Source organism: Canis lupus, chromosome 18 (genome assembly GCF_003254725.2).
Source record: "Canis lupus dingo isolate Sandy chromosome 18, ASM325472v2, whole genome shotgun sequence".
Taxonomy (NCBI): domain Eukaryota; kingdom Metazoa; phylum Chordata; class Mammalia; order Carnivora; family Canidae; genus Canis; species Canis lupus.
The window spans coordinates 7,999,627-8,022,925 of NC_064260.1; the positions used below are offsets into that span (position 1 = coordinate 7,999,627).

Below are 23,299 nucleotides of genomic sequence, written 5' to 3' on the forward strand. Positions count from 1 at the left end.
AGAGGTTAATCCATCAGCTTCTGTAACCAGACGGCACTGATGGAAATTCTTTAGGTGGCATTCTGGATGAACCAAGCTTTCCATCTTTACAAACAAATGAGTGATATGACAAGCATGGTGTTCAAAACACATTTAACCAATTGATTTTCCTTCCTCTTGTAATAAGATCCGGAGACATATGAAAGCACGCAGCGTGAGCCGAGATTAAAGGAATTGGTCCATGCACAGCAACATACGGCAGTGAGAGCCAATAAAAGTACTATAAAGCATGTAGTCACCCATTCTCTTTTTTATATAAAGTTTGTTATTGCAATAAATAGCTGTTATTGAGCTGGTGCCTTTTGTTTCCATTGTGCCGAGTCTTATGTCGGGTCTGTGTGTCTGGGCGCACGCACCTGCGTGTCTTGCCTTAGGAGCCACGTTTCCCCTTGGAAGCGTCTAGGATGTTCCTCAGTAACCGTTTTTACCTTCTAATTTGAACACACAGACCCGATGTCGTTTGGGGATGGTAATAACACCGGTACAGAGGCGCGGCCACGACGTGCCCGCGGCAGTCTCTGCGCTCCGTGTGAGTGACAGTCTTGTACTCTCTGTTCCCCACCTGCAGCCCTGCCCTGAGCTTCACCTACCCTTCTGCACCCGTGTCTCTCCACATGCATCAGCAAATCTTAAGCCGACAACAGAGCCTAGGCTCGGCCTTTGGACACAGCCCTCCGCTCATCCACCCTGCTCCAACTTTTCCAACGCAGAGGCCTATTCCTGGGATCCCTACGGTGCTCAACCCCGTCCAGGTCACTTCTGGCCCTTCTGAGTCCTCACAGGTGAGAGAGACAGCTCGATGAGCCCAACCGTCTGGTAGTCCTAGAAGGGAGCCTGACCACCCCCTGAGCTGTGACCATGTCCAGTACCTATGCGTTCTCATGGCTTTAAGACTGCCGTCGTCCTAACCTTGGGCCGCAGTCTCCAGTGTTGGTGACCATGTGATGTGTGTGGTCCTCGTTAAACAGTGGCTTCTTCCCCCAGAGTCATTTCATCCATGGTGGCAAGGTGGGCTGCTTGATGAGGGCTGGGCTCCCTCTGGTCCGGTGCTTGTGTAACCCATACGTTGCATGGAGGCGTCGCTCTCATCTGGCGACCGTCCACTGGCGTCTAGAATCGTGTGATACTTCACGGGAAGACTCAAACCATGCTGTGCCCTCTGCTCTTGTCTCCTCACTAATACGGCTCAGAGAAGAATCTGAATCCCTTAATTAAAGAACTTTGCAAACTTTCTTTTGGTTTGCTACCCACCTCGCAACTTTGTTCTTCTAAATAACACTATTGGAGCTCATTAAAGCCCAGGCCCCCTGTTCTGTTCTTTTAGCTTTTGGAAAAGCCACGAGAAGTTTATACTCATGAGTTGAAAACAAGGAGCTGCCTCATGGATGCATTCTCTGCCTTCGAACACATTTTCTGAGCTCTGCTGTCATGGGATGGGGCGTGATCAGAGTCCTGTTCTAGGACTCTAGGCCTCCAGAGAGGCCTACTTATCTACAGTTCCATGTTATAGCTATAGTCCATTTATTGATCAAAACTTTTGTGTGTTTTTTGTTTGTTTGTTTGTTTTTGTCCCTGTCCCTGCAAATGTGACCAGCAGAACAAGCCGACGAGTGAGTCCGCGGTGAGTAGCACTGGTGACCTGATGCACAACAAGCGGTCCAAGATCAAACCTGACGAAGACCTACCCAGCCCGGGGCCACGGGGCCAGCAGGTGAGGTACCGGGGCTCTGGCGGCCAGCTGGTTCCTCCAGGATGATGTCTCTCACAGCGTTTCCTTGTCCACTGTGTTCTTGGCCTGGGCCCTTGGCCATACCCCGCATTTGACACAAGGCCATTTATGGAGTCTGGCTCAGTCTCTTTCTCTAATGCAGAAGCAAACACAAAAACGCTGTGCAGGGTAGGAACTGTAGTTCATGGTCTAAGTGGTGGGATTAATTTGTGACCGATCACTGGTATGACCAAGCGTCGGTCCTTAGCCCTGGTCTCGGGCCGGAAATACAAAACTCCTGGCCCTGAGCCCGAGCTGGGCAGAGTTGATGATATTCCTTACACTGACCATGGTCTTATTTGTTCTTATTTTGCCTTTTTCCACTTGCCGGGAGAGCTTGGAGAACAGAGGGATGGATCAAGGCACAACTAAACTAACTTGAGGCCAGTTAGATTCTGGTCCTTTAACCAGAGTCTTGAAAGGGCAGGTTTAGAAATTCCAATCTGGTCTCTGCTTTTAGGCCTTTAGCTCCTCCAGGCTTCAGTTTTAAGATGTGTTTGTTACGCCTGTAATACTGTCTCCTAGGACCCCTGTGCCTGACACAGGAAGGAGGTCAGTGAGTGTTAATTCCCAGAAATAGGGGTTGGACAGGAATCTGGACATCCACAGAATCTGGACCTTTCTACGTCCAGGCCGCGTCAGCCCCAAGCTCCAACTCCCTCCGCCCAGATTTCCTTTCCAGTGAGCACTTTGAGGATGGAATGAGTGGGTGTCATAGGTTCTGAAATCCAGCCTTCTTGAATTTTGCCGGCCAATCGCCCGGCTGGTTCCACCTAAACGCTTGAATACAGTTTTTGTCACCCTGCCCCAGATGAGATCCTGAATCTGCACCTAATCATGTCCCAGAATTCTGGAAATTCTTTGCATTTTTATTGCTGAAGCTACCTCAGGGTAAAAAAGACTCCGCCGCCAAGCTGTAGATGCTGTGGTTCTTGGGCAGCGAGCCACGTCCTTGCAGATGGGAAGTTGAACCAGGAAGATGTGATCCCTCTGAGGCCCACAGAGTGTGGCTCACAGTCTCCAGAGGCAGGGAAAGCGGAGTTAGAGTTCCTAGTCAACCATTTCCCTGATTCCAAACTATGAGGATAAACGAATTAATACACTAGAAAGAATCTAACCGAAAGAGCAAAGGCCAGTCTCTTGGGTAAGGACGACGCGACCTCATTTCATTGCTTCTCTTTCAGGATGACATTCTCATTTCTCTCTTCCCTCGTGTTCAGGGGCCAAGTTTGGTCTCAGCTTCTTATCACCGTTACGGTTTGGACTGTTCCTAAATCCCAAATTAACAACCTCTGAAGACATAGTTGGTAAATCAGAAAACATGCACACAAATGATTCCATATGTTTGACTACTTCTGTTCACAAAATCCAGCTGATTGACCTGGGCTCCTATTTTTCCCCCCTCCACTGAAAAATTGCCTCAGGATGAAGACCAATGGAAGTTTTGTTTTTGTTTTTGCTTTTGTTTTTCCTTTCTCTTATCTTTCCTTCTATTGTGTCTGATTTTCGCCCCCCCTCCCCTCCCTCCCCACCCTACCTCGCCACCCCTCCCCTCCAGGAACAGCCAGAAGGAACAACCCTGGTAAAGGAAGAGGGTGACAGAGACGAAAGCAAACAAGAGCCCGAAGTCATCTATGAGACCAACTGCCACTGGGAAGGTTGCACGCGGGAGTTTGACACCCAGGAGCAGCTGGTGCACGTGAGTGGGGGGCCCGGGCAGTGGGCTCTGCAGCCACGTGACCTTGGCCCTGACCCTGCGCTGAGTCAGGTTTCGTAGCCAGCAGCGTTGCAAACGGGAACGGGCTTTATGACTTTCTGAGAAGAAAGAAAACTCTGAGCCCGGGTGCTTGACCTGTTCAGTCAGCTAAAGCTTAGTGTAAAATTCAATAAAGTCTTCAATAGAGAGCGTAATGACTCTGATCCTGTAAGCCCGAAAACACTATTTTGAGTTAGCGTCTTTGATGGTTATTGAGTAATAGTAAGCTGGACATGAATTATTATTAACCTTTTAACCAAGTTTGAGTCTCTTCTCCTACACCCAGCGACGGTAGGAAAAATTGTAGAGGGGGCTGGGGTGGGGGGGGGGGCGGTTCCTTTTGTTTTTTGTTTTTTTGTTTTTCCTCCTGTTCTGCAGTCTTCCTCCAAACCTGCAGGGTTGTGGGAACGTCCCACTATGTTATGCAGCCGTGAGTCTTCCAGGTGGGATAGGAACAGGCCTGGGGAAGCCGTTAGCACGGCTCCTTGACGTAAGGCCAACCATTTGTGGGGCGGGTAGTCCCACGGACAGTGATGGGTCATTGTAGAATGTGTTCAGGGGCGTGTATTTTTGTAGCATGGTCACGCCTCGTCTTACTGGTTTTTATTCCCAATAACGCAGTGTGCTCCCCACCCCCACGGGCATGTATGTCCCGGGCTAGGCACACTTCCTTTGCCACGGCTTCTTTGGATCTGGCTCTGTCATTCACGCCAGAGGATGGAAGGGCCGCTCTGTAACCGAGACTTACGAAGCCGCAGGGTCCCATCGAGGCAGTAAGGACGGCCTGCTACGTGTGGCCGGTTGGTCAGCTTATTTTTACGTGACATGACATCTGACAGAGGCGCTCCGTTGTGAGTCCCCTGCCCACCCACTGCGCACGCTCACCCTGTTCTCTTTTCCTTTATGGCAACTTTTAATTTGGGATGATCCCTATTTCCTGATAACCCTTCTCCATTTAGACGCTGCAGTGATAACCATTCCTGACACACCCCGCATTTCTCACCGGCCGCGTGAGCTCCTCCAGGGTGTCTTCTGCAACTTGGCCCGTGTGCCGTGATGTAGTCCACACCTCGCCGGCCCGTCGAAGTGTGAAGTAGATGGTTTGCCAGGTTTTGCGATCCGTGATGCACAGAATGTTTTGAGGCGCCAGCGTGACATCAGCACGGTTCTCTCCCCGGCCCATTCCTTTTTTAACCATGTCTCCTTGTAATTGTGTAGGAAGAATTCTAGATTCCTCAGCACAGCAAGAACCTAGAAAGTCGAATGTTTTTAATCAAGGTGTATTTCCAGATTTTTCCATGACCTTAATTCGATGCTTTCTCTCTAGTTTGATGCAAGTGTTATTTTTAAGCCAGGCCTTGCTTAATGGCCCTTCCTGCTTGCTGAGTCTTAATGGAAACCAGAGACATGGTAATAGCAAAGGGGGGGGGGGGAAGCTTGGCATGTTTCTTTTAGCGTAGGCAGGTATTCCCGGGGGGGCAAGTATGCCAGGAATACCCTTCATGGTACAGTGAGTAAACTTCAGATGTAAGGAGTTGTTTGCATGGAAACTGCCATCGTGAACGAGACATTGCCCGTGCTGCTTGCTCTTAAAAAACGTCCTCTTGAGAGGTGACGCTCTCCCCTGGTGCCTTTTCTGAGGAAAAGTCACTGTAGTTTCCAAGGGGGGCTTGTGATGATGGTTCAGCTGTTAGCAGGTGCCGGATGGAGCAAGGAGCTTGTTCTGAGCCTGCAGTTGGAAGGAATCCTGCTCATTAGCAGGAGCAGGTCTGAGGTAGCATCTGTAACCTCCCTGCTGCCCACCTAAAGTGAAAGCTTTTCAGAGACCACGGCTCTTGAAAGTGTAGTTAATCTCTGTGGCGAAAGCTTTTAAGGTAGTGATGATGTTTTGGGAGAGAAATCTGAGTGGTTTTAGGGTAGATCTGCTTACACGATCAACTTACATGACTACTGTGTCATGGGCCTTACCGTTAAAAAAAAAAAAAAAAAAAAAGAATGAATCCGTGTACCGTGGAAATTTTTGTATTCCAAATCAGCCAGAAGGAATTCATGTCAGGGGTAGGAGAAAATCCAATATATTCCCTTTATGATATTAATTTTAATCTGAGATAAAGTATGTACGTTAAATGGCTTAAAGTTATAGAACTTGCAACCACCTAAATAAAACCACCAGTTTCTAGCACTATTTCCCACCCTCTTTGCTTGTGTGGAGAGTCCAGATTTGTGTGTTCAAGGGGAGTTTGCTCCTTGCCTGACGTACAGGTACCTTCCTCCCCGTGGGTGTATCTGGTGGCGTTAGCGGTGGCCTGGGGGAGCGTGGGCACTTTATTTTTTGCCGATTGAAAGAATGGCTCTACGTCCACCTAATCATTTTGGTAGCAGATGGAAACACAAGAAATATACCAGTTCTGCAACCTACTTCTTTAAGGACGGAGGGAAGGATGAACTGTTTCTGTCGCCGTGGCTTTCCTCGGAGAGACGACATTCTGTGAATTAGTTGCATTTTCATGCTACATGCGACCAAGAGGCAAGGTGTTAAAGCATTCTGATGCTTTGCCTTATTTATAGCCATGACCCATTCTTTTTCCCCCTCTTACAGTTAATAGAAAGATTCATGATTCTTCATGGTTGTCTATCTAGTGTCTGACAGTCCCGACTGCCTGCTAAAGCAAGTCACTATCTATAATTGATATCCTTCCGTGGAATAGGGTGCTGGCTGCAATTGAAGGGCTTTGCTGAAAGCTCTTAAATCCTGACAAGTTCTCTCCTTGTTCTGGTTCAGTCGCTGAGCTGCACGGTTGGGATTCCAGAGTCATTTGAACTGGGTGCAGAAGGGAGACATATGTTTCACATTAGCAAATCGCAAAGTTGAAGAGGAGAATTAGGGACTCGCCGGCTCTGCCCGCCAGGTAGTCTCGTTTCCAGCGTAATGCGCCCCGTGTTCCCTTGGAAAGATTACCTCGTCCTATTACTGTCCCAACAGATGGGCTAAACGTTGCCTTCCCCTTCTTCCTCCTTTATTTCAAGCGCTGTGTCCTCCTCCAACTGCGTGTTTATTCTGGGTGCGGCGGGGGGGGGGGGGTCTTTATCACGGAGACGTTTAATTAATTTCTCTTCCCAGCATGATCATTGTAAGTGGGATTGGTTACTCCCTAGTTAGTATTAGATTTGTCAGAAATTCACTTCCGTGCCCAGAAGTGAAGAGGATAGATGTGTGTTTTGGTTCACCACATCTTTGTTGGGTTTGTTAGGTTTTTGTTGTACTTTGTCCCTTTCTTGGTGTCCGCTAAAAGTGAAACAAGGGAGGAAGAAGGAGGTGCCATCTAAAAATTAATTCAGAGCGCCTTTGGGTAGGGCTGAATTTATTATTGATTTGTCAAGATGCAAGCGCCTTGTCTTCCCTGGGCATCCGAAAGCGTGTATTCTCACACCTCAAAATAAGTGGGGAGGTCCACATTTTCCCTTCAATTGCAAATTAGTTAGACCCTCTTTTTTTGCTGTTGCGTGTTTTATGTTCCCAAAAGATGCGAATCTTTACATTTATTTCTGGAAGTCGTAGAATATCGGTTCTCGAGGCGTTTCTGGTTTTGTTGTTTTGTTGAAGCTTTTGTTGGCCTGCGAAAACCTCAGCTTCTGTCCTCAGGCCGGGCCTCTCCCGTGGGTGGGAGAGGCTTCCAGACCCTCCTGAACCCCATTTCTTGCTTGCATTCCTTCTCTCCTTGCCCCATGTCCCATGTTTGGCTCTAGGAGGGGCGAGGCATCTGAAATATTGTGCAGCCTGAGCCCATGCTAGTGGGATGCATTCGCTGAAACGTGCGTGCTGTGTTCCCCAGTGCCCTCCTGCGCCCCACCAGCGATTCTGAGAGGCTTTTGCCAAAGAAGAGAAGGACTGGAGGTGAAGAAAGGGCAGCCCTCAGTGCAGGTCACCGCTGCTCAGTGGCTGGTGATAGTTGCAAATGGCAGTGCTGGGACCCAAAAGAAAGAAAGTCTCATCACCATCCCTAACGTCCACCTGTTAGCTGTATCTCTGCGCTTCTCTACCCTCTGCTTCAGTGAAGCAACCCTCTCTCTGTTTGAGAAGTAACACACATAGTATTCTTTCCTAAGGTCTATAAATCGCCAAATTATTATTTTTGTGAAGATTTTTATTTATTTATTTATTCATGAGAGACACACAGATAGCAACAGAGACATAGGCAGAGGGAGAAGCAGGCTCCTTGCAGGAACCTGATGGCGGGACTCGATCCTAGGACCCAGGGATCATGCCCTGAGCCGAAGGCAGACACTCAACCACTGAGCCACCCAGGCGTCCCAAATTATTATTATTTTTTTTATTTTTTACCAGTTTTATTCCCCACACCATCCCCAGCAGAATGAGTCTGCAGCAAGGGCTGTAGGCAGGTCCACCGCGGTGGGTGTCGTCTCCTGCCAGTGGGGCCGAAGGGCAGAGAACGTGAGTTGTGTTTCCATCAGCCCCAGCTTCAACTGGGTGGCATATAAGTCCCTGTGCTCCATTTGTATCCTTTGAGCCTGGTGTCAGAAATTCACCTTTTTGTAGAGTGATTAACCACCTACTTGGATTTTAAATGCTTTCATATGCTGCAAATTTTGATCTCTAAAGCATGCTGTCATTTCCTTTATCAGAAGAATACAGTTATAATCACCTTTGCTGCCGTTTGAAAACAAATTCTGTATATAGGCAGCATGAAAACGAAGGGCTTTCTTTTTAATATCCTAGAGATTTAGATGTAAAGAAGGCACATCTAATCTGTGAAGAATTGGTGCATCCATAGAAACGCGGGGAAGTTAGGATGTGTTGAAGACATTATTTTCATATTAATACCATGATCCTAAATTTGCATTTTAAATGTTTTCCATCTAATTTTGATCCCTTTGCTCAAGTTGCATTGTATATCCTTACCTAAGAGAAAATTGAGTGTAAGATGCGATAGGGGTCTCAGATACGAGGCAGAAATTAGTTTTGTGTGCACATAAAACGTCAAATGAATGAGTGGAGATTTTGATCTTCTTTTCCCTACATGGAGTTGCTAGTTAATTTAGTGACTCTAATTATTTGGAAATACTGCATGTAAAATGCAGGCTGAGAACCACAAACTTCAAAGCCATCCTTTGACAACTGTGCCTCAAGGGTCACGTTCTTTCTTAAAGTTAGGGACTGAATTGCACCTGCAGAAATACTCTCCGTAGAGCACTCAAGAGAGCCTGAGTGGGGGGCACGGAGGGCTGTGTGGGCTCCCGGGGCCAGCGGGATTCTGAGTGGCAGCCCCATCTCCGCCCTGACCCTCGGGATGACCTCCCTGGAAACATTTGACCCTCTAGAACGTTATTTTCTCACTTATCATACTGTGAAACAGCCGTGAAAATAAATGCCCTCCCCAACATCCAAGGCCAAACGGAGATGGCATGCAGGAGGCCTAATGAGAAACAGACAGAGGGCTGAGAAGAGTGGCCTCGTCTCTCTTTGTTTTATGTATTTGCTTTTGTAGGGTTGAGGCGGGGAGCGGAGGGGAGTGGCACTGTGGGGCCTGTGCTTCTGCGTGTCCGGCTCTAAGGCTTTTCTATTCATTGTCGCCGGACATGCAGCTGACTGGGGCTGGGACCCCGTTCTTCCCAGCGCAGGACTGATGGATGGGACTTGGCCAACCCTTCACCTCCTTGGACCTGTTTTAGTAAAAGCAAGTGAAAGATTTGAATTAGATAGTGTTCGGGATGGGGACGGCAAGCAGGTTTCCTCTCAAGTGCCCACTTACTGGCTGGCGGCCATCTGGGTGCTGTGCTGAGTCCCCCACCTCGCAGCAGGGGATGTGGGGAGGGGTAGGTTAGGAAACGGGTGCACCCAAGCGGGGTTTTGGAGAATGCGGTCGCGTGCCATCTTTTCCACTCCGTATCCTGCCCTCCAGAATAATTATATTTAATATATTTCTCGGAGGCTGTATATTAATTACTTGAGTAATCATGGAATTATTAAGATTTCCCTTTTGCCAAGGGTTCTGACCCCTTGAACGAAGAATGAGAAATCAGTATTTTGAGTGACATGTGGCCGGTACAGAATAATGTGTGTGTTACTTTCTTAAATTTGTCTTGCCATGGCGTACCCTGGGTACAGTGCTCCACTGTACCCCCAGGAATCCTTCCATCAGAGTTCTTAGCCAAGTAACTGTTTTTCACCATTTGGAGATTTCCCTCCAAATCAGTTCTGGGTGATACTTTAGGTAAAAGTCTCTGGAATGTTCTCCACAGGAACATTCACACAAGAAGGAAAGACGGTCACTTGGGGCTGGGCTACGTGCCCCGGGCAAATGTGCTTGCCTGTAGCAGGTCTTGCCAGCACAGGGTGTCCTCCCTGGAGACGGCCGGGAGCACCTGCAGGCTGCCCGCTGCCCCGGCTCTGCTCTGGGCACACTTGCCAGCGCAACATAGACCAGACCTCCTGGGACTGCTCGTTCTCAGGGGAAAGGGGGAGACAAAGAAACTTAAAAGCGTAGTGAGTAGCACCTGAGGCAGGCCCTAATGAAGCCAAAATTGTGTCGTTGAGGTGCTGGGGGCTTAGCAGAGGGAGGGAGAAGTGCGTCAGGCACTTTGAGAAACAGGTGGGAGTAGGTGAGGTCACAGCAAAGCGTGGGGGTCGGCTTTTGAGGCATGAGGATGATGACAGCGATGGTGATGATGGTATCGTGTCACCCTAAGAATAAATAGCACCTGCCACTGTTCTCCTGTGACAGTACAATGTGCGTTTCAAAGCTGGCAGGCCTGGGTTCAAAGCCCGCTCCCTACCCTAGACCCATCACAGCCCCCTCTCTGAAATAAGGATGATACTAGCATTTACGTGATAAAACAGTTGGGGGAGTTAGGTAAAAATCATACTCGGTAAAATGTTCGTGGTTTTTTTTCTCAGAACAAAAAGTGTGAAGACGTGCAGCAGCGGCTAAGTGCATGCGTGCTGCTTATAGAAACCTGACTTAGGTTGGTATGTGGGCAGCGTTGGGTCGGCAGGTCACCGTGAAATTAATAATAGCATAAAGATGCTGACTAGGCCCCTGGTCCGTGGACCCCTAAGAGAGGAGCTCTGGAGGGGTCTCCAGGTCTAGATCCTTCCTTATTCTCCCTTATGCAGGGCTGAGATTCAGAGCCTCGGGCTGTTATGTGTTCTCTTGTCCTGATGTCCTTCTGGAAGCTCTCCTTGGTGGTCGCCCAACCCCAGGGCTTCTCACCTTGGACACAGTGCGGTAGAGAATCTTTGCATTAGCTGTAGGACTGTTAGCATTGCTGACCCCTGCCCACTAGATCCCAGGAGGGATCTTCCCCCATTGTCACGACCAGAAATCTCTCCCCACATTGCCAAGTGTCCCCTCAGGAGGGCAGAACTGGCTCCTCTTCTGTCTCACTCAAATCTTTCCTCTTGCAGTGTGGGAAACAAAACCCCCCAGAAAGTATATTTGTGATCTATGATAAATTTTCTCCTTAAGTGTGCTGGAGAATTTTTGCATTATTTAAGGAAAGGTGATGGGCAGCCCAGGTGGCTCAGCGGTTTAGCGCCGCCTTCGGCCCAGGGCGTGATCCTAGAGACCCGGGATCGAGTCCCACGTCGGGCTCCCTGCATGGAGCCTGCTTCTCCCTCTGCCTCTCTGCTCCCCCCCTCTCTCTGTGTGCCTCTCATGAATAAATAAATTAAATATTTTAAAAATAAGAATAAAAAATAAAGGAAAGGTGAACTAGTTAGTCTCTAACAAAAGGCTGTTTAATGGGTATTTATGTGGGGTGCCTGTGTGTGTGCTTATGCACGGGTGTATGTGGGGTGTATGCATGTGGTATGTGCACACCTGCGTGTATGCATGCGTGTGCATGTGTATGCATGTGTGTATGCGTGTATTCAGGTCGCCAGAGCTTATTTTAAAGCCACATTTGTTAGGTCAGGCACTGAGTACTTCTCAGCAAGGACTGTAACCAGGCAAGTCCTTTGTCTTGGTGAAGAAATTCCATCACTGCTTTTGTTTTTTTGTTTTTTGTTTTTTTGTTTTTTTTCCTGCAGACCAAGGGAAGTCACTCAGACTTCAGCTTCTGAGATCATGGCAAGCATGGAGCTCAGGCTCCTGCTTTGACAGAAACCAGAACTCCAGAAACAGAAAGCAATTTTCTAATGCAAGGACTTCTCTGAGGATTCAGGGACGTTTAGGCTTTTCTGGGATTAGCTAAATACTGCCACAGATGATTTTTTGTTTTTTCATTTCCAGAACAATTAGTGTTGGCAAGAGAACCGTAAGTGGCATATCCTTAAAAGAGAGGCCAAGGCCTTAAATGTTAGCCACCCTTCCCACCCCCCCAACCCAATTACCAGTAAAACTAGCGTTAATCAGTGAGTGATGGGGGATGGAGGAGGGCAGGATCTGCCAAGAACTGTTCCTGAATCTGAATAAGTCACTCTAAAGCTTGGGTCCTCAGTTTCTCCTCTGTAAATTGGAGATACTAATACCCACCTTACTCTCCACACAGGGTTTTTAATTTTTCTGGTAGGGAGAGAATGAGATCATATAATGAAATTGCACCTTTGTAAATTCTAAAGCATTATTCAAATAGAAGGGAGAATGAGGAGCAGTAGTACTGATCAACCTAATTAATTGAAGAATAGACAGATTAAGGAGGCTTTTCATTAAGATATTTTTAAAGAGAATATTTAAAGACTTCATCAAAATAAAAAAAAAGTGCATGTCATTGATTCAGGGGTAGGTGCTCACCTGTGTAGGCTGGTGACTTCACCTGTACGATGCGTCATCACCACCTGGCGGCCACAACTCTAAATTGCAAGCATAGTGGTAGGAGGAAAAAGCCTCCTGTGTGTCTGACTTCCACAGTTGGGGTCGGGGGTCAGGGCCAGAGGAGGGAGCAGGACCAAATACACATATCTTTTATGTCTGGGAGTGAGGGGAATGCGTGCGCAAGGCCTTTGGGAGGACCAAGGAGGTCTAGCAGAGCAGCAGGAAAACAGGTGAGGCGAATTTGCTCAAGTCACAAGAGAAAAGTCTTGTGGGTTTGAACACGTCTTGAAGAAACAGGTAGATTTAAATAGGGAGAGACTATTGCAGAGAGGTGTTGGCGCTCCCCGGGGGAAAACACAGCAGGAACAAGTTAATGGAAGCAGAAAGTACAGGAGAATTTTACCTGCGATAGTGGCTAATAAAAGGCTGGGGGTCCTGACACTTTGTGGGGTTAGAAATATAATGAGGGCATGACTCATTCTATGCTTTTGAGGGTGAAGGGTGGGAAGTAGTGCACTGATGGGGAACCAGAGTGCTCCTGGAAGGCAGAGGGCAAGAGGAAGCGAGAGTAAAGCCCAGGTGATGGGTCCCTGGGATCCGCCTGCCGCACTCTGGGAGTCTGACTAGCTGGACCGGGTGGAGTGAAGAGAATCAGAGGTTTCTGATGAGAGGAAGGTGGGAGCTGGTGGGAGCCATAGAAGGATCGAGCCCCAGAAGATGTACCAGCGATGTGCTGAACAGGCCAGGGCCAGAAATGAGACTCCGCAGTGGAAATTATTTTAAATTCTTAAAACTTGGGAGGAGAGTTTGGAGATGTTCCACGGTGACAGTTTTTGTGTCTCGTTGTAGATGCCCGTGGGAGAGCAGTCAGAAACTTGTGGGCCGCCAGCTGGGCACCTGGAAGGGGGCTTTGCCCAGAGAGCCCCTGTGTCCTGTGTGCACACCCCCGGGGCTCATTACCTGATGGCCCCAGCGCTCTGCTGTCTGTCTGTCTGTCTGTCAAGCAGGCCGGTCAGGGTCCTTGGAGAATGGTCTCTGGTGACGTACGGAAGAAGGCCGGCCGCACTGTTAACGACTTTAGGGCCCACTTGGTGATCGTTTTATTGCGATTATTAATATTTGTCCTTTTAATTCTCTTGGGTTTTGGTGTGCCTAATTTTCTAGTTACGAATGCATCATAATCTGAGGTTCTGAAACTGTGTCTTCCTAATCAGGAAAACACGACTGTTGTCATGTGTCACCGGATGGCTCCGCTTTATGTTCCGGGCCTGGTCCCGCCTCACCTGTCCCCTGCACGCCACCTTCACACACCTGGTGTTGCTTGCGAGGTTAGCCTCTGTCCTCCGGCCGAGCGCTCTCCCCAGGCCGGGCAGGAGAGCCCTGGTTCCAGAAGAGCCGCCTCTTCCCCGTGGCTTTTCTGGGACGGAGCAGAAGTTCTCGCACCTTCCTCTGCCGTCCAGCCTGGGGAGAGATGGCGCAGTGCCCAGGGCAAGATAAAGCAGTCCTACGGCGAATACAACACAACCCTGCCGTATTCTCCTTGTGGTTAGTGGAGATAAACCTCACTGGAGGCTCAGTACTGAGCCATTTGGCTTCTGGCAGGAGCTTTAATTGCTAAAATGCAGATTTTTTTTTTTCTTGATCAAGAGGGGATTATTCTTGTTATCAGTCTAGAGCATCTTATTTCAAGATGAAAAGCCTTTACGGAATTACAGATGCCAACGTTTGTACAAAGCTTTTTGGCGATTGACAACTCAAAGAGAAAGTATGATTTATTAGCCTATAATGGCCAACCCTGAGCGATGGTCGAGGTCCCACTGATTTGTGAAATTGCTTAATGTGAACTGCCTTTTCATGCCACTCAAGCCTCAGGTTACTCAAATAAATGTGGAGTCTACATCATGTGATCCGTTATGGGAGAGAGGAAAAGAAAAGGGACAAGCGGAGAAAGGTGGCTTCTAAAATCCATCTTGGTGGTGCCTTTTTACAGTAGTTTGGCTGATAAGCCGGCGGAGGAAAGATTAATAACGAGGCTTGGCGCTATCAGTACCTGCCTGTCGATTCTCTGTAACAGGGCTGTCTGTTCAGCATGGAAATTATTGATTAAATAAAAATTGCTATTAGATTGTGATGTGATCCATAATCACAAACAATGGTGGACATTCCTCTTTTAGATCCTCAGCCATGCATCACGTTGTTTCTGTTTTTTCCCTCGCCGTAATTTATATTACGCTGACACTCGAGCTCCTTGGCTCTCTCCTTTCTGCTGGGAGGCAGGAGAGCCCCGGCAGGAGGGAGGGTGGAAGGGCGGTCCTGCTCCGGGGCCCGGCCCGTGCCCTCACCTGGCTGCAGCCCCTGTTGACTCAGTTTGTTGGTTTTTCAACTTAAAAAAAAAAAAAAAGTGATGGAAAACACACAGCATGAAATTACCATTTGTCTGATTTCTTTCTTGCAGCTCCGTTGGGGTATAGCTGATGAATGAAACTGTGTATTTTGTAAGTGTACAGAGTGATGATTTGATAGACGTGTGTGTCGGGAGATGATGAGCGCCCGGCCGATGCACACATCCGTCGCCTCACGGTTATCCTTCTCACGTACTCTTCAGATCTGTTCTCTCGGCAGATTTCCAGTCCTTGGTATGGTGGTGTCAACTGCGGACACCAGGGCTACACCCGGATCCTCGACTTACCCGTCCTATAAATGAGAGTTTGTACCCTGTGAATAGCATCACCCCGTTTCTCACCTGCCCGCCCTTGGCAACCGCCTTTTTCTAGTCTCTGTTTCTCTGAGGTTGACTTTTGTTTTCCCTGATTTTGGATTTCACATACAGTATTTGTCTGACTTATTTCACTTGTGTGATGCCTTCGGGGCCTGTTGTCACAAATGGCAAGATTCCTTTCTTTTTTACGGGTGAATAATATTCCATCACACGCATGCACACACACACACACACACATAGTTGGCCCTTGAGCCACATGGTTTTGAACGCCACAGGTCCACATGTATTTGGATTTTTTTCAATAAATACTGTAAATGTATTTTCTCTTCCTGATGATTTCCTTAACGTTTTCTTTTCTCTAGCTTCCCTATGGCAAGAGTCAGTACGTAATACATATAACGTACAAAGTTTGTGTTTAATGGGCTGTTTGTGTTATCAATAAGGCTTCTGGTCAACAGTAGGCGATTGGTCGTCAAGTTTTTGGAGGTCAGGGGTTATACCTGGACTTTCAAGCGTGCTCGGTGTCAGCACCGTAACCCCTGTGCTGCTCAAGGGTCACTTATACGTACCACATTGTCTTTATCCACTCATCTGTTGACAGACCCTTGGGTTGTTTCCAGGCCTTGCCTATTGTGGATGATATTGTAGTGAACATGGGGATGCAGATACATCTTGGAGATACGGTTTTACTCCCTTCAGAAGTATTCACAGAGGTGGGCTTGCTGGGTCAGATGGGACTTCTATCTTCATTGTTGTAAGGAGCTACTGTACTGTTTTCCATAGTGGCTGCCCCGATTTACATTCCCACCGACAGCGCACAAGGCCTCCCTTTACTCCGTATTCCTGCCGACGTGTGTTATCTCTTGTCTTTTTTATAAAACATCCTAACAGGTGTGAGACGGTATCACATTGTGGTTTTGATTTGCATTCCCCAGTTATTAGTGATGTCAAGCACCTTTTCACGTCCTGTTGACCATTTGTATGTCTTCTTTGGAAAAAAAAAATGTCTATTCAGGTCCTCTGCCCAGTTTTAAATCGCATTATTTGTTTTTTTGTTTTTCCCACTTGAGTTCTGTGAGTTCCCTGTTTATTTTGGGTATTAACCCCTTATCAGATACATGGCTTGCAAATATTTCCTCCCATTCTGTAGACTGCCTTTTCATTTTGTTGATTATTTCCTTTGCTGCGCAGGAGTCTTTTAGTTTGATGTAATCCCACTTCTTTATTTTTGCTTTTGTTGCTGTGCTTTTGGTGTCAAATCCAGAAAAATCATTGCCAAGACAATGTCAAGGAGGCTTTTCTGTATGCTTACTTGGAGGAGTTTCATGGCTTCAGGTCTTTAATCCATGTTGAGTTAATTTCTTCTATTTCTATGGAAAGTGCCACTGGAATTTTGATAGGGTGTGCATTGAACCTGCAGATGACTTGGGATGCTATGGATGCTTTAGCAATACTGACTCTTCTGACCCAAGAACATGGGCTCTCTCCCCATTTATTCGTATCTTCTCTGATTTACTTCATCAATATCCTATAGTTTTCAGTGTACACGTCTTTTATCTTCTTGGTTAAATTTATTCCTAGATACTTCATTATTTTTGCTGCCATTGTAAGTAGGATTGCTTTCTTGATTTCTCTTTCAGATAGCTCATCATTAATGTATAGAAACAACTGATTTGTGTATATTGATTTTGCATTCTGCATTCATTTATTCATTCTTACGATTTTGGGGTGTGATGTCTTTAGGGTTTTCTATACAAAAGAACATGTAATCTGCAAACAGAGACAATTTTACTTCTTTCCATTATGGATGCCTTTCTTTCTTTTTTTTTTTTTTTTTTTTTTTCTTGCCTAATTGCTGTGGCTTGAATTTCCATTGCTATCTGAATAGAAAGGGTGAGACTGGACATACTCCTGGTGACCATTGTAAAGAGTGCAATGAATTGTCACTTCGCCCATTCACAGTTGTGTGCAACCATCACCACGACATACTCCTGGATACTTTCATCACTCCAAAAGGAAATTGTACCCACTAAAAGCAGTCACTTCTCTTCCTTCCTCCTCCTCAGCCCCTGAAAAACCACTCCCTGCTTTCTGTCTCTATGGATGACTTGCTTATTCTGAACATCTCATGGAAGTGGAATAAAAAATACATGACATTTTGTGTCCGGCTGTTTTCACTTCACACAGCGTTTTCGAGATCCATCCATGCTGTAGCAGGTGTCAGTGTTCCTTTTTATGGCCAAATAATATTGCATCGTATGACTTGGCCACATTGTGTTTATCCTTTTATTTGTTAATGGGCGTTTGGATCGTTTCTACCTGCTAGCTGTTGTGTTGTTTTGGACATTCATGGGTAAGTTTTTGTTTCAACACTATCTTCACTTCTTTGGAGTATATTTCTAGGAGTGGGATTGCTAGCTCATATGGTCATTCTGTGTTTAACTTATTTGAGAAACAACCAAACCTACAGCAGGATTTAAGTTGTGTGGTACAGCCTCTGCCTTCTCAGGAGGGCTTACCTCTGACCTCTTTAGCCTCTCTGAAGTACTCACCGTCCTGTCTCCCCTGGCACCTCACCTCCATGTCTGGGTCTCATGTCGCTTCCTTGGGCTGTGGATAAGACTAGCTGTCTGGGTGCTTCCTCACAGAGTGCCCTGTGGCACTGCTATCCCTGGCCTTACCAGGCATCACTCGGCAGATAGCCCCATATCTCCACCATTGCTTTTCCCCCAAATGGGGGTAGGCCTGCTTTGGACAAATGCATAGACTGAGTACTCAAAGCACTAGGTCAGGTGGGCTTAGACAAACAAAACAGACCCATAGGTTGACCAAATTTTATTTCCAAATGGCGATTTGGATGAATGGGAACGCGGTTGATGTTCGTCCGGTGGAATGAACATAATATGCCTCTCACAGTAGTGACTTTGTGGGTCCCTCCTGGATGTCACTGTTGGGATCACTTCTAATTGGAGGGTCTTAAAAATGACCTAATGCACTCCCTGCCCTCTTTTAACCAGGTACAGTGAGGTCTAGAAAGGCTAACAAACTTATTTAAGAGCACTGTATGTGTTCACTTATACACCAAGCATCTTGTTTTAAAATGACTGTTTGGTGTATATAATGAAGATTTGGTCTTTAGACTTCTTAGCTATTAAATGTGTACATTTTGTATCCTCCACTCCATCCACCTCACCCCTTTCCCCAAGACACATAGTCTCTGTCTCTCCCCTTCTTTAAAAAAAAAAATTATTTATTTATTTGAGAGAGAGAGAGAGAGAGAGAGCACGAGCAGGGGGAGGAACAGGGAGAGGGAGGAGTAGGCTTCCCGCTGAGCAAGGAGCCCAATGCAGGACTCAATCTCGGGACCCACTGAGCCACCCAGGCCTCCTCTGTCCTCTTCTTTATCCATTTTACTCTTTCAAGGGCAAGCTGCCTCAGATTTGCTTCCCCCTCCTCCCACCCCCTATATTTGCTGCAAGTCGAATACCATTGAAGGTAAATATAACTTTTCTTCACAAACTTAAGACTCCTTCATCAAAACAGAGGTGAAAGGCAGACGCCCATCTAAGACTGAACATCTGACTCAGGATCAAACTCATGAACCCACCGGGAACACGCATGTGCCTTTTGCTCTCGAGAGGGTGTGTACTATTGATCGTATTATGCTCATAGCTAGAGAATGGTCAAGGCAACACTTTGGAACCTGAATCTCAGAACTCCCCAGTCTCCTGCCACCCCTACCACTCCCTACTGTCACACACCAGCTTCCCTGCAAGCTGCAGAGAGCCGAGATGGGACTTCTTTGGGTGGCAGCTGCTCACAGGTCCTACGTGCCTTGCACAGGGCACAGTGTCAGCTACAGAGTGACAAGACTGACTGTACGTCCAAGCTTCCCCGTGGGTCGGGTCAGAGAATGTGAGACTCCGAGGAGTGGGAGCTACCGCAAGAGGGTTGGGGGTCTCCCAGGAAAGCCATGCTGACTGAGCAATCACAACTTAGGTCATAAAGCAAGCACAAACAGGAAAAATATGGGTCCCAGTGGAATTCATTGGTGAGGTTAGGTTTTTCAATCATAGCGACAGCAGCTGGAAAGAAAGTGCATATATGGAGAGGAAGAAGAGCTGTGGCATAGCCTTCTGTGGCCTACGTCTGCTCCACTGGCCTCAGAAGGGCTGTGGTGAGATCTGGGAAGGGGATGCTCCCCTTCCAGAGTGGGGGGCAGCAAGCAAGCGAAGAAGAGTGTCTTTCCTACTGAAACCAGAAGTTAGACCATGGCCCGCAGAGCAGAGGCTGATTGAGGGGCACCATCTCCTAGGCAGAAGGGCTTCTCTGGACCCAGAGGGCTGAGGTTCCTTAACCATGTAACCACCCAACCAGTATCAGACCATTTCAAGCCATCCTAAAAAATAGACGAGCCGTTGGGAGAGGGGCAAGGAAATGAATCCTGAAATTTACAGGTGGAGCGTCATGAGTCTTCTTTCCAGAAGAAGTGACACTTCGATTGTTAAAAGTTTGTCATCTCATTAGAAAATGAAATTCTCATCACTGGGATTCTTGGGCTCACCAAGAAAAGCTTCACTCTACACCAGGCTGATGCTTTCTTTTTTTCGTTTTTTCTTTTTTTAAAATATTTTACTCATTTATCCGAAAGAGAGAAAGAACCCAAGCAGGGGGAAAGGGAGAAGCACGTTCCCCGCTGAACAGGGAGCCCAGGGAGCTCGATCCCAGGACCTGAGCCGAAGGCAGATGCTTAACCGACTGAGCCACCTGGGCGCCCCCGGGCTTACACTTGCTTTGACAATTTTGTTGGCGTGGTCGGTCAGGAAAATGCAGTAAGTGTGTGTTAGGACTTCAGCAAAACAACTCAGGCCAAGATGGAAAGTGATATGCTCAACGGCAGTTAGAGGATGGAGCCGCTGGGCGGGTGACAAGGGACGGCTGGACACTGGCCAAGGGAGCTGTTTCTAGAAGCAGGCTGCTGGGCTTGGCCCCCAGCCTTGTTTTACTTAACAATTTGGTGTTTGTTTGTTTCTAGGACGAAGTTGCTGAGTGCAATTATCATCAAAGATGTTTACAAGGAATTTTCAAATCCAGTTAATGACTGAATCAGGGTCCTCAAAGATCTTCAAAAATCAAAATACTGAAATAGCTCCAAGGAGATTAAAAATTATGATAATAACATCAGCCTTTAATTAACTATAAATTCACTTTTACTAGGCGCTGCGATTTCCCGCCAAAACCAGCTAATGGGATTCTCAACCACAGAAACAGAAGTACAGGATCTTAGAATCATGCTCAACCTGTTTCTGGAAAACGCCACACAGCCCAGTGCTCTGTGTTCTCAACATACACGGATTTATAGTCATTGGATCAAGGAGAACAAGATCCAAATGTACCTCCTAGGAGCAGTTGGTAGAACCAAAGGAGAGAGAGCTGGGGTTTTCTGGTGGGCAGAGAGAGCGTGAGGACGTCACATATTTGAGGGTGTGGAAGGTGGAATCCGACTTGTTCTGAGTATCAGATGTAGGTCCAATGCCTGCAAACCCTATCAGAGCAGGTTTATGGTCAGTGTGAGGAAAGCTGATTTGACAATGAGCCCTGTGCTGCCCCAGAAGAGAGACAGTCCCTGAACTGGACGTCAGGCACTTGAATTGGGCAGCCCTGGGTGTGGGGCATTCATTACCGGTCCCACGGGTCCTTTCTGGGGCTCTTACCGTGTTGTAGGGTATCTTCTGCGTTTTCATCTCGCTGATGTCTTGCATGTTCCCTTCCTTCCCTGGAAAAACTCTGGATAGGTGGACCTCTTGCTGCTCTTCCTGAGTCTTCCCTGGGGACCCGGGTCATCTGCTCGCCGTCATGAGACCAGGTGTCATCTCAGTGGCCCAAGGTGGCCTCAGTCTGAGCCTCGCCCTAGAACCGGGGGTGCTGCATTTCTGACAAGCTCCCGGGAAACTTCTGTGTGCGCAGCAAGCTCTCAAGCCCTGGGCCCCTGGGGGCCGCTGTCGGGGGCTGGAGAGCCTCGCTGGGGGCTGTGGGGCTTACAGCCCCGTCCCTCCCATCCCTTAAGCAATCTTACGTATTTGCTGGCTTGCAAGGAGAGGCACATTCTAGTGAGACATGTAGTGAGACTTGAGGTCAGACGGCTCCTCGTGGTAGAAGCAGGCCTTCCGTTTGGTTCTCAGCACTGTAGCATCACTTGGGCCGCAGAGACTGAGCCGAACCTGGGGCTTGAGAAGGTAGTGCTTAGACTTGTCCATCCCCCCCCAACTGCCTCCCTAACCGCCCCCCCTTCCTCAGCACCTCTCTCCACCTGGAGTCCACAACTGACTTTGGACTCTCGAGACCAGGAATGAGTGAACGAAGGGAAGAGAAATGGAACAGGAAGAAGGGATGGAGTAAAATAAATATGCTTTGCTGTTCTGCTCCCGCCCCGGGCAGTGGTTCCTAGGTTGCAGCAGAGCCAAGGTGGATGCTGTCTGGATAAGGGACAGAAGGAGGCCCTCGGTGGCCTGTGGGCTGTTTCCAGGGCCAGGTGTCTGCGCTTCCTGCTGGCAGTGCAGAGGTGGGTGCTGTCCTCATCGCAATGCTTCCCCTGGGGGCACCTGTTGGCCCTCAGGCTCTGTGGATCCCGGGGTGCCAGGGCGGTGCAGGTACCCGACGGTCCCCTCTTGCAGGGCTTGTTAATCCGGTGAATGATCACAGCGGATGATGGGGACTTGGGTCTCCAGCATTTTATTTTGTTTTCAAAGCTCCTGAGCCTCACTGGAACTCTTCATTCCACCACACTTCATAAGTTTTTTCAAACCTGTAATTTGGCTCTTGGGATTAAGTGCTTTGTCTGTGCTCATAAAATGCTATAAAGCCGCTGGCCTCTATAGATGCATTTAAACTCAAAGAGTCAGTTGGTTCCAACATGCTGGAAGTTTCTTTCCAAATTTTTTAATTGCAATGCAGTGTAAAATTTAAAAGGGTTTTTGGGGGTAATTAAATGTATGCAATTAATGTAGTGGATAATGGCTCTTCCTGTTAATTTTCACAGCCCAAGTACTGTTTCTCATCTATATCCTTTCCAGCCCCATGGGCCTCTTTTACTATTACTCATACACCAAGGACATGGCCTCCACAGGACCTTTGCACTTGCCATTCCCACTGCCTGGATCTCTTCTCATAGAATCCACAGACCTTCCTCCAGGCCTCTGTTCTCATCATATCCCAGAGGCCTCCTCTGACCTGCCTGTGGATGACGACATACACACACTTGCCATCACTCCCCTTATCCTGCTTTTTAATTTTTTACATATCTCACAGTCAAAAACATTACTTTTTTTCCTTCAACATCAGATTGTCTGCCTTCTACCACAAAGCCGTGAGCACCATGGACTTAGAAACTTTATTCTTTGCCATACTTTATACTTTGCCATTCATGCCAGGGACGAGACGGCCAGCATATAGTAGGTTTTCTGTACCTATTTTTGAGTGAGTGAAGACTGGTTTTCTCTTTGACACGATGGCTAGAAAAGTGTGTGTGTGTGTGTGTGTGTGTGTGTGTGTGTGTGTGTGTGAACTCAGGCCGAAGAATACTTTTTTAAGCAGGTAAAGACTTTTCTATCCACTCATCCATCCATCCATCCTTGAAATAGACCTCAAAGTTCTATAGTGACGCACCGAGGGGAGCCCTTAAGGAGGAGACTATGTCTGCCTCAGCCGTAAATGGGGAAAGTAAGAAGGAATCCCAAAGCAAAGTGGAAGCATTTTTACAGATACTGTAAAAAGCCCCAAATAATCCATAGTGCCTTTGAAATAAGCAAAACCAAAGGCAACTTTTACTGAGATTTGTATAGTTTTCTCTCTTTTTTACAGTATTTTTTTTTTTTTTTTACAACAGAGACTATCCTGAATGCACCGGTGTGCAGATTCATATTTTGGATCTTATTTTTGCCAGGTGGATACACCACAATCACCTCGTTGTAGTCGTTTGATATTTAGGGGTTTCCCCAACATTTTTTTTTTTGCAGTCTCAGAAATAAGAAGCATCTTTATGTAAAATTCTTTGTTCCTATTGTGGATTCTTCTTTTTTTTTTTTTTTAAGATTTTATTTATTTGAGAGAGAGAACAGGAGCAAGGGGAAGGGGTAGAGAGGGAGAAGCAGGTTCCCCACTGAACAGGGAGCCTGATCCGGGACTCGATCCCAGGACCGTGGGATCATGACCTGAGCCGGAGGCAGACGCTTAACTGACAGAGC

At 47.4% G+C, this 23,299-nt stretch overlaps 1 protein-coding gene across 4 annotated transcripts in view; it reads left to right on the forward strand.

The window, feature by feature from the left end:
- Positions 1-23,299, forward strand: part of GLI3 (GLI family zinc finger 3) — a 270,176-nt gene that overhangs the window by 205,263 nt on the left and 41,614 nt on the right. For 3 of the 4 annotated variants that reach the window (XM_049096343.1, XM_049096344.1, XM_049096346.1), the window contains 3 exons: positions 608-821; positions 1,634-1,750; positions 3,366-3,506. In XM_049096343.1, coding sequence (XP_048952300.1) covers positions 608-821; positions 1,634-1,750; positions 3,366-3,506 — 472 coding nt within the window. The remainder of the gene's footprint in view (positions 1-607; positions 822-1,633; positions 1,751-3,365; positions 3,507-23,299) is intronic. The other variant, XM_049096345.1, reaches the window with a different exon arrangement.